We start from the raw sequence: 12120 nt of genomic DNA, 5'->3' as shown, positions 1-12120 counted from the left end.
ACCAGAAAACAAGAAATAAAAAAATTTGTGATAAAAACTGAAGACAGCGAGCACATATTTAAGGTTCCTCGGTTGGTTTCCGAAGATTCTCTTCTTTAGTGTGGGAGGATCTGAATGGACAGAATCTGACATCGTGTCAGAATAACGTGTTTGAAACATGACAGAAATTGTCCAACATCAGTATGAAGATGATAAATTTGTTATTTCTCTTGCTTGCTGTAGGCTTGCTAGTAGGAGCTGATTGCACAAAATACATACATACTCAGCGTGCAACTGACGGATGTACTAACGGATGGATGCCTTTTCTTCCTCAAATCGTGCATCCTCCCGGACAGGAACAAAAGAATACGAGATTTCCTGTTGACTTTATTATGAGTTGTAACATTTGGACGGGTGGGTGCTTAGGGTTTTACGTCGTACTTAACAATTTTTCAGTCACATGACGAGGAAGGAGTCGTTAGAGTAAGTAATGTGTCTCCTTGTTAGACGGATTTCCACCATTCTTTTATCCGGTACTGCTTCAATGAGGCAAGTAAGGCACCCACCCCCACCCCACTCCCCCACCCCCAAGCCATTATACTGATACAGGTCAACCAGTCGTTGCGCTATCTCCTTAATGTTGAACGCCAAGCGAGGAAGTTACAACTTCCTCTTTTCAAGGTGTGACCCGACCTAGGATTGACCCTGGATCCCGAAGGGGACGCTCCACCAACTGTCCTATCGGCCCAGGTCCAACATTTGCGAGGCATTAATTAACTTAATATTGACAGGGAAAGAGACATGTATGAATCTGAAAGTTATTGACACTCTCGGTTATTTCATGTCTGAAATTTTTCGCCTTAGAGTATAACTCATCTCCGAATAGCCAGCATCATCTTCCGTTAGTCACAGGTTCCTTTACATTAGGATACACGGGAACAAAAACACGGATAATCAAACACAGGCAGAAAATTCCGAATACAGCAAGGGAAGCGCAAATCCGTTTTAGGATTAAAGTTTTAATGTTGGATTCCGTCAGCGTTTTCATCGCATCAGAGCGATTCGTCTGGCCTGGCTTGTCGGATTCTGTGTCATCTGCAACGGACGAGAAAGATAGCTTGATTGATTGGTATTTAACGTTGAGGTCAAGAATGGCTCATTCATGTCAGAATGGTCAAGCGTTAATGTGTCTAGAGGTAGTACAGTAAATCACATAGCACCCATAGGTACCTGACAAGCCTTTTGGCTTAAGATATTGCCGAAACTATACGAGATACGAACAGACGACATCATTGGTCAGTTGCAAGAGCCTGACAGCCACAGCGCACATTTTGAGCCAGTGAGATCTGTAGGGTTAGAGACCGTTTTAGGTATTTCTTTTCTTTGGTTTTTCACACCCAGTGCAGTGCTTTCAAACTCATAACACAAGTTGTAATGTGGAACAAAATAACACACAGAGGCTTTAGTACATGTGGCTCACAATGTGTTGAATTTGCCCCCAGACGAACAGCGATACATGGGTTCAAACAGTGTACCGGCTAAAGGCTATCGGTGTTGACTTGCTACCTCACGGCCAATAACGATACGATCTTTTAAAGTCTTTACTTTGTTTCACCATCGCTTGATACATTTGTCAGTGGGGATTACAAAACGATGCAAACTGACCATAATCACGGATACAGACTTTATAAATGAACGCAAACCAGCAAACGAAGTATTTAGATGTTTAACTCAAAATGGATTTGCAATCAGCAAACAGTTCCATGAGGACTGAGCTAAATGTGCAGAACTGTAAAGGCTGACACCCGCTGGACATACCGTTATAAGAGGAACAATGGTCATTCAGCAGGCTTTCAGTAGCCCCACATTCAGGGTATTTTGTAGTCTGCAAAACAAATACGAAGAACAGCAAATATAATTGTTAGTGCTGTTTCAGATTGATATTGTCAGATGAGTCTTGCCAAAAATGCAATGCTATTTACATCGTTTATTTTTTAATACTTTGGCATATTTTTAACAAAGATAGATAACTAATATGACAGTTGTCAGATTGCATTCCATATTATTCCAATCAGTACGCAAAGGCAAAACAAATTTTTGTGGTACTATAGGGGTGAAAATTTGCGTTACACCGACATAGTTTGGAAACAAAAATCATAAAATATAGGTATTTTTTTATAATTCAAGCAAACAAAAATTACTGAGACATAAATAACATATGTGAGTGGTAAAGAGACACTGTGATCAGGGCAATATTCTGCTGTTGATTGTCGACTGCTAAACCCGTTTCCCTAAATATAATAATAAAACACTTTACAGTTCCAAGGATTCCTTGTGTTTTTTTCAAAATGTTTTAATACCCGATATATGATATATAAACCAATAATACTTAAAACTACATGAGCTACATGTATTTTTCAGTGGTCACCAACAAAACTATAACGTTTGTGTAATACAAATAACTGTAAATCGTTGTACATATAAGAAGTTGGTTCCAATTTCGACATTCATAAGTAAAAGAGTAAGCTGTTTACCACCTTAGAGTCATCCGCTATTTGCTGCCAATCCAGCCTATTCACGAAGATGATGTATGCGACAGCCATGGGGAGAATTCCCATTAACAAGCCCCACCAACGCCCTGTTATGAAATAGAGAAAACCTCTACACCTTCAGGAAAAAGTGGGACTGGATTTTACACAAGAGAGCAAAGCATTTAACGACGTCCCGGAGTTTATTTACTTATTTACTTCTGTGACATGTCGAGTGTGTTCTTGGTACTCCAGGCGGAGACATGATGTTATGCAGGCCATTGTGTGTTTCATCGGGCTTTAAAATGAATTCAACTGTTTTAACATGGAATCCAGTGTGGTACTTGTGTTTTAACATGGAATTCAGTGTGGTACTTGTGTTTTAACATGGAATCCACTGTGGTACTTGTGTTTTAACATCGAATCAACTCTGGTATCTCTAACATTCTAACATGAAATCGAATCCAGTCCACTTTCTTTACCTAAGGAGTAATAATTTTGTAGTTCTTTTAACATAAAATCAATTCTTATCTCAAAAGCAAGACGTACAATTACACATTAATATTTCTCATACAGCATGCTTATGAATTTAATATTTGAGTTCTTGAATATATATTTATAGAATAATTCTCAAGGTACATTAGTCACTCAGCAGTTTTTTGTTATACGACGTCAAAATGGTAACTAGTCTTTTTACAGACCAAAAGTTTTACTACGTGGTGTAGTTCCGTTAGCCAATTAGAATTTATCTAATTTGTCTAAGACGTACACAAACTGTATACTAAAGGATAGTTCGTTTCTTATATTCAGAAGCATCTTTTCAGTATGTTAGAGATATTAATGTTAATATAGATCATTTAAAAATACGCCCATATGTTTCACGTTAATCAAGGTTAGCTGATAAATGAAATGCAATACCGAAAACACCAGCAGGTGTGTGTAGCATCAATATTACAACAGCTGGAGTAGATATTAAGCAATAGCCACAGATCTGTATGATGGCTCCAATCCGCTGTATTCCACAGGCAGATAAGGCATCGGCATGTAGGCTCTGAAACAGCAAATATATATATATATATATATATATATATATATATATATATATATATATATATATATATATATATATATATATATATATATATATATGATTCATGCTGTATTCTTCGGTGCAATTTGAAAATACCAAATTTGGAAAAAGCATATTTCGTCTTCGGATTAAATACTGGAAAGGTCGCAAGCCACGTTACCAGTGTAATAAGTTGAATATAAAGCCACGTTACCAGTATAATGTCAATAACTATTCAAAACATACCTAACTTCAATTTTCATTCTCACTCTTCATGCGTTCTGGACAGTTCGAAAATTTGCAATAAACTGCGCGGGTTTGAATATGTACTTTTGCACTTTATAACATTGAAATGATATAAAAGAAGTAATAACCAGCATCATATTTTTGGATATGCTTGATAACAATATATACATGTACGTTAGTTTATTTCCAACTTCACAGGTATGCCTTGTCAGTTTTTCCTCAATATCGACGTTTCGCTACAAAGACGGGTCACTGCATACATGCAGCAAAGTTGGACTGACCAGGATAAAGACGGCGAATTGCATTGCTTTCACAATGTGAAGTTTATCGCTTATAGAAGCTTGCGTGGGAGGGGTGGTGAGGTGTAAAATGCATGGAGCTTACCAATACAGCATCAACCAGCATTACGGCCACCAGGAGTGGTATACTGCGGGACACCAAATCAGCAGTGGTCCTGTAACAGAGAAAACACGACATACTTGTTTACCTGAAGGATCTGCCACAGACACTGACAAGCCTGCTGAAACAGGACACACTCTAGGCAAATCTTGTCACGGAGTGGAAGACGACTGGCTCTTGACCAGTGAGGTCACATGTTTTTTAAATACCGTTTCCATTAGATATGGTCTGTTTCTTTAACCAGCAATGTATAAAATCAGTCATACTCGCTATACCAAAATTGCCATTAGTCAGTGACATGCAACAAGACAAGCTCTACACATGGATATGTTGGAAGTCCATATAACTGTGCAGAAATTAACATTTTTTCTAATTAATATATTTTTATACCACATAAGCTCGGTTTTGGCGACTAGAACTCATTCCTTTATGTCACGTTATAATTATTTTAAAAAAAAACAGCAGCCTGTTGGGTACTGGGTGGAGTTCAATATGTTTTGACGACGGAAGACACAAGTTACCTAAAGTGATGTGGACTATGATGTGTTGTGAAGTGAATCTAGACACTGTTTTTGAAAATTGCAATATTTGAAATTGTTCGTATATTTTAGCATGAAATAACCTTCATGAATCAATTTTATTTCATCCATTGCTAAATATGATCTCACGGCAGTATGGTTTAAAGGAAAATCTGCTATAAAAACAATATACATTCTATTTTTTGAGACAGTATTGCGGGCCGTGTTACTAAGTGGAGTTATTCTAACTGCATATCGGTGCAGCTATTGTAAAACAAATCACTACCACATCCATTTTGCAGGATGCCAACTTTTTTTAGTACATATGACGTCAGCCGATGCAATGAGTTTTTGATGTTGGAACCGTTTTGGTAAGTGCAATTACCTTTTACCTTAGTGTTTACGGCAAGTCCCGCGCATTTAGTGAGAAAAATCTTTTCACGTATATTTCTATTTCAAAAAGATACTTTGACATCTTAGTATCTGAAAAACAGTTGTGCAAGCTACATGATATAAACTATATTTGACTATTTCGTAACATATTACTTACGGATCTGTTGTAAATAACCATGGTAGGACGTCCTTGAGAAATAAAATTGTCAAGCCAGTTACTACCATCACACTTCCTGAAAAATCAAGCTCACTCCACTTACATTGTGTAAATTCATTGAAAGAGTGGGCCCCCGTGGCCGAGGTGGTTAGCGTGCCTGCGCGGACACAATGGTCCACGAATCTCTCACCAATGCGGTCGTTGTAAGTTCAAGTCCAGTTGGCTGGTTTCCAACCCGGCCGTACGAGAGAAGGTCTGTCGCAACATGCGGATGATCATGGGTTTCCCTCGGACTCTGCCCGGTTTCCCCCCACCATAATGTTAGCCGCCGTCGTATAAGTGAAATATTCTTGAGTAAGGCGTAAAACACAAATCAAATAAATGAATCAGTCAATTAATTGAAAGTATATTTTATTCTGCTTTCTGCACCATACAGGACTTTATTATATCTTTCATTATATACTCTGCATGATCCATCAACCCAACCATGTTGCCAGGATTCACTTTTGATTTAATCTGTTGGATTACAAGCCCTACTGAACGATGGACTGGAAACTCATCACCTTAAAAACTTGGTTCCAAGAAAGCAGGTGGAATAGTTTTAAACATAAAAAGTAGTGACTAGGGTTAGTTAACATTTTTTTGGGCATCAGGTTTGAGCATACCCGTCAACATGGCTGACACCCGGTAGGAAGTTTTTGCACCTTCACTGTCTCCGGCCCCGAGGTTCTGACCGACTCTAATACAACAGGCGGTTCCGAGGCCTCGGAAGATCTGGGGAAAAGAAACCACATCATACATATCCAAACGTTCAAAATGCTGTATTTAAATCGGCTATCTTACATACGAAAAGTCCGCTTCAACGTCGGAAGACCCGGGATCAAATCAAAAGAGTAATACTAAAGACTTGGTACTTGTTGTTGCCTCGCTTGACGCTCAGCACTGAGAGGTTAGAGCAAAGAAACAGGACTGGTGTCTGTGCAATGTGACTGCGTGTGGTGCCATGTCCGGTGCCTTCAGTGACGGCAGCACTTTGGCAGAATGGACTCGCCCTGCCACAAGAAGACACAGTATATGTGCACACCCCTAATGACTCCTCGTCGTCATATGGCTGAATATTTGCTAAGTACAACGTTAAACCCCAAGCATATATACATACATACATACATACGTACATACAGAAATCATTTAGTTTTCAGTCAGCGTATTACTCTTACAAAGCGTTCTCAACAAATGTGCTGAAAGCGTGGTAAAAAAAAACTTTACTTCGAATCAAGCCTCAAAAAGAACAGATTTAAGAAGAAATATCATATGAAGACTAACGAAGGCATCGACTAGACGGGTGTGCCTAGTAGCACAATTTACCACCGATAAACACTTGAATTGTTTTATATGTTTACTCGAGCATTACTCAGGAACATATTTTTTTATAATTTTTCTGCAAAATGTAAAAAGATTTTGTAATTTTTAATTTTGAGAAATATTTGCAAAATATAAATAAATTTTGTTATTTTTAATTCAAGAAAAAACACACGCACATTCATGTGCAAAGCTTACCATGTAGCCAATCATCTCTAAGTGTAGAGCTGCGGAAACCGCCCCCTGTTCCACAACGCCCAGGTATCCTACCAACACGTCAGAAAATATATCCTTAGTTACAGTTAGCGTGTGTTTATGTTGTTCTGTTCTGTTTTTGTTGTTTTGTTTGGCTTACTTAGTACCCTTATCAAGTGTGTGACTTGTGTGTTAACTATTAGCCGTTCCCCTTGCCAAAATAATGAGGAAATTAACAACTTTTAACAACAATCAGTAATAAAGACTACAAAACCCATAACACATGACATGGCTTACCTGCAATAAGTATAGCCATGTCAAACGCGCACCAGTCCGTCAGTAACACAGCGTAACCCTCCATCCCGAGCTTCAAGAAGTGGCCCCAGTCGTCCAGCGCTGACCACGACCAGCCTGAACAGGCACCAATAAACAACCGAATAATTACATATACTATGTACACAGTTAAATCCATCTCGACCGAAGATATGAGATGGAATACGTCATCTGTTATCCCTCTTTCTTTACAATATGCCATACTGGGAATTTTGGAAAACAAGAGAAAGATCTGCCATTTATCGGGAAAACTTTTATATTCCCTGACATGGAGCGATGGTTTTTCTTGTCACAATACACCATTTGTGTGTTACTCTGAAAAATATACACATTATTTATTGCAATTTGAAATATGTTTGATTTACATGTACCTTAGCGCAGTGAATAATATTCAACGCTGGAAACTTCGTATCTCATATATAAAACAATGCGACGAAGTACCGGTATTTAGAATGCTTAATAATACCAATTATCAATCATAACAATGATGGTAATACATGCGTGTGATGGAGCAAAAGTGAATCAAGGATATAAACGATTTATCTGTGCATTGAAATATTGGGAATGGACCGTTCGACGTTTGGACTGAACTAACACCTCGTGTGTCGTAGCGATTCGCTCTTTATTGACAACACGGCCTTGTGGTACTGTACTAACCTATACGTGATGAGTCGAGTCTGACACTAAACATGGCATACCACCACGCCGCTAGGCACATAAGGAACCAGGTTAGAGCTTGTCCCAAGGCGGAGCCTCTGTTGATAAAGATAAAACCCAGATTAAGCTTCATTTTCATCGTGATGTAAATGCTATTGACTGAATATAATTAAAGACTTGCAGTGTAGAAAGTAAAACATTGACCCGACGACATTGTGCTAGCTAACCGGCGAAATACAACCTTTTGTCAGTTTACCTTAGTCAGGGTTTATTCTAACTGTTTGTGCAAATTCATGAATAGTAGCAATTTACACGCCCCTAGCGCCACGGCTTCAACAGAATTCGGTAAAAAAATGCAGTGATATTAACTGCAATTTATGAGACATCATTGGTTTATAATTGCTCAAAATGCAGTATTGTTACCACATTTAACATTCAATCACATTTCCTCTTATGATGACGTCTGTAAACATTTAATTACACACGAGCGATCTACCTACGCGGAACTACTCTTATATAAAACTGTTGCAAACCATGTCATACGACAATATACTTTTATGCTGAGGACTGAAAAAAGTTCGTGGGAACACCATCGTCTCGGATAATGTGTGCCTATGCATGAAAAAGCGAATCTAACATTATGTAAATGTCTTAAAGAAAGAGAAATTAGATAATATTATTATTAAAAGTACTGATCTTTTTCCAAAATATATCGCCCCATAGGCAACAATGTGGTCTATACAGTCAACGTTACAATCAAAACATTTGACTGCATTTCTTTCAGTGGACAAAACCATATGATGATATCACAGTAAGATAACCTTTAACGGTCCTCCGATGCTTACTTTACTCTGATGCTTTGCTCCCCATAAATGATTATATTTGGTATAAATAAATAAATATTTGATATACACAATACATGATATATATTCACGAATTGTTTCCTTGTGTCATGCTGAACAATTTTATAAATATGAAAAATTGCAATGCCCAGAGTAAACCACCCATCATTGGTAAGTAAATGACAAATTCTGTCACGTGTGACATACGTCATACCGATGGACGACAACAGGTTTCTGGCGAACTCCATGCATCACCACACGAGAATGGCCCATGACAACAATATTTAATCTGTAAAATCATGAAAATACCGTGTCCGAAAATGGTATTGGACCCATGTTTCGGGTAACTTAGCCATTAAGAGGAAGTTCACTCACTTCAGTCCTTGGTTACAGACGTACAGTAGGACGTACTGAGCCAGAGCATTGAAGATATTCCCGCCTAAGCCCAATATTGCCGTAACGGTCACAAGATTCTGCGAGGGAAAAGACTCTTTCTTACAATCATAGGTGGCAGCAAATTTTATACCTGTCTGCATTTACATATACATTCGAACTACATTTTATACACAGGTATGCAAATTCTACTCTTACCTGTGGTTACCGTATATACTGTTTTTAATGTAAGACTCATTATTATCACACAACCGTAAAAACTATAACGCTTTGGCTGGTCTGTTTAAAATGATGATTAAACCTTATTCTCGTGAAATTTAAGTTCAAGACTGTAATATGTTCCATTACAGTGGTAACCACTGTAAGAGTTTTGGAGAAGACAAAACTGTATATCTATGTATCAATATAAAAAACTATGTTAGTATTTATACATGTAATGAAATGTTCTGAGCTTTTCATCCAATTTCAAATATCATATCATAAGCTATGTGTTATTACTTAGGCTACAATAAATGTACATACATATGTGAATGTAGCCCAAGTGATTACAAATACTAGTAACGTATGGTCGGTTTCTGGATCGTCCCCTCGGTGCTTACAATGTTTAGTATACTTACACGTGTACTAAGTTAATAATCAGATGCAGAATAATCGAGATAGCCATGATGAACATGTTTGTACTCACTTGATTCTGTAAAAAATTTAAAGCCACTTGATACAGGAAATTAAACTGCAGTTGAAAGAAAAAAATCCACACAATTAATGCATTTAATAGTAAAAACTCCTTGGCATTTCCGAAGGTTTTTGACTATACACATAATTCAATAGTTGCCATGAACTGAACGTGAGGTTTGTCATATCATCCATAATCCGAAAACTTTCTTCATGACGGTGATGTTTTGTGTATGTCAATTTCACACTCTGTTGGAATATGACGGTGATGTTTTGTACATGTCAGTTTTTACATGACGGTGATGTTTTGTGTATGTCAATTTCACACTGTGTTGGAATATGACCGTCATGTTTTGTGTATGTCAGTTTCACATGACGGTGATGTTTTGTGTATGTCAGTTTCACATGACGGTGATGATTTGTGTATGTCAATTTCACACTGTGTTGGAATATGACCGTCATGTTTTGTGTATGTCAGTTTCACACTGTGTTGGAATATGACGGTGATGTTTTGTGTATGTCAATTTCACACTGTGTTGGAATATGACGGTGATGTTTTGTGTATGTCAATTTCACACTGTGTTGGAATATGACGGTGATGTTTTGTGTATGTCAATTTCACACTGTGTTGGAATATGACGGTGATGTTTTGTGTATGTCAGTTTCACACTCTGTTGGAATATGACGGTGATGTTTTGTGTATGTCAGTTTCACATGACCGTGATGTTTTGTGTATGTCAGTTTCACACTCTGTTGGAATATGACCGTGATGTTTTAGCGCCTAAGATTGGTGCATGATACACGAAAGAAAACTGCTTACTTTTAAATAGGACTGAAGTTTCATTAAAATGTCAGCACTGTATATAAGTAATAGAGGACGAAAATACTTACTATTAAACCAGGCATAAAGTAGAAAATATAATCCGCTGCTAGCCTGAAACAAAGCATAAATAATCAGTAACGGTGAACAACATTTGTTTGACTCTTGGTTAGTTCGTTGCAGGGAGTGATATTTTGTTGAAGATGATACCATGCTGACAGGTTTGGTGAGGAGGAAATCGCGCTTCATCAGGTCCATGGAAACATTATGACTGAATGCCACAATGTACAATTTATATAGCAGATGAATCTGAAATTGCGAGGTAAATGCTCAGATTCTTATAGACATACATGTTTGAGTATTTTAAGTACATGTGAATGGCAAATGTACTAGAAGCTGTCTGGTGTTAGTTCACGCCCTGCCTCAAGGCACGCTAAATATATACATGTGTGGAGGATTGGTGAGATAGGTACTTATCAGTGTGTACGCTGGGATATATAGTTAGCTACATGTGCGTGGATGTTGAGAACAGCACTGACATAGTTACGCATTCGTGTGAGTATAGTAACCTGTGACTGTCTGTACGTTCCACAAAGTGATACAGTGCCTACTAATTTCTGAAACTTGTCCCAGTGAAAGCAATAAGGACTCAGTATTCAGATGAAGGCTCCAACAAAGCAAGCAGGCAAGGGAGACAATCAGCACACCTGTAGCAAAGAATATGACATTTATAGTAGCTTGTCGATTGTTCACGAGTAACTGACATGCCTATACAGTTAATCACGACATACAGAGAGTCTATAAAACATTCACAAAATCATCCAATCGCTATTTAATACAATACAGTTGCTTCAAATTAGGAATATTCCACAGCTTACAGCTTGACGGGTAAAGTTGATAAACATAAACCTTCACAGTTGTTAGCAGTTTTTCGTGAAAGCCATATGTGTGCATGCATCGAACTGTAATGGTCGACAGAGGCCATAGGTGTACGTGTGGTTTCCATCAAACAAACTTTAGAGCAAAACTCTGATTTATCTATGCTTGGGATTTTACATGCTACTTTACCATTTCCAGTGTCTTCCTGTGGCAAGGGCGAGTCCATGTTGTTAAAGTACAGCCGATAACGAAGTATCATGCGAAGACACGAGGCATTTCATACTAACGAGCCACATTATACTGAAACCGGGCCAACCAGTTCAGTATGTATCTATGCTTAGGTTTCTACCAGTTCAATTCACTTTTCAGTGCTGAGCGACAAGTCATGCAGGAAAATTTATCACGTTTGTATTACACACAACTGTATGATTTTTTTTTCTGAGTCTCGTCGACGAGATACGATCGACGGCCCTCTCTTGGGTGGTCTTGCACGAAGTCTGCCGGAGACCGATTTGCCTTCCCTCGGTATGACGTATGTCATACGTGGGAGAGTTTGCAATTTACTTGTCATACATCAGTGGTTAACTCAGAATATTGCAATTTTCTCCGCCCATAAAAGTGCCTATTGTGTATATAATTTACATAATGAGTATGTAAATATGGCGTTAAATTAACCCTTTA

At 38.1% G+C, this 12120-nt stretch overlaps 1 protein-coding gene across 1 annotated transcript; it reads right to left on the bottom strand.

Moving 5' to 3' along the window:
• Positions 1-1705: 1705 nt before the first annotated feature.
• LOC135469790 (multidrug and toxin extrusion protein 1-like) lies at positions 1706-7972 on the bottom strand. The gene is made up of 7 exons (XM_064748388.1): positions 7834-7972; positions 7141-7254; positions 6847-6914; positions 5955-6063; positions 5290-5365; positions 4207-4276; positions 1706-1864 (listed from the first exon to the last, which is right to left on the bottom strand). Exons 1-7 carry the CDS (start codon positions 7970-7972, stop codon positions 1706-1708), a joined length of 735 nt encoding a protein of 244 aa, XP_064604458.1.
• Positions 7973-12120: the final 4148 nt, after the last annotated feature.

Source organism: Liolophura sinensis, chromosome 7, assembly GCF_032854445.1.
Source record: "Liolophura sinensis isolate JHLJ2023 chromosome 7, CUHK_Ljap_v2, whole genome shotgun sequence".
NCBI classification, from domain to species: domain Eukaryota; kingdom Metazoa; phylum Mollusca; class Polyplacophora; order Chitonida; family Chitonidae; genus Liolophura; species Liolophura sinensis.
This window is presented reverse-complemented; position numbering and strand designations above follow the sequence as displayed.

Bases quoted from the DNA above. Each gene is read 5' to 3' on its own strand.
- LOC135469790 (XM_064748388.1), bottom strand. From the start codon at position 7,972: ATGAAAATGAAGCTTAATCTGGGTTTTATCTTTATCAACAGAGGCTCC. The intron at 5,366-5,954 runs GTATGCTCAAAC...TTGATTTTTCAG, and splicing joins GGTGTCAGCCATGTTGACGG to GAAGTGTGATGGTAGTAACT. The intron at 4,277-5,289 runs GTAAGTAATATG...TCTCTGTTACAG, and splicing joins TGGTTATTTACAACAGATCC to GACCACTGCTGATTTGGTGT.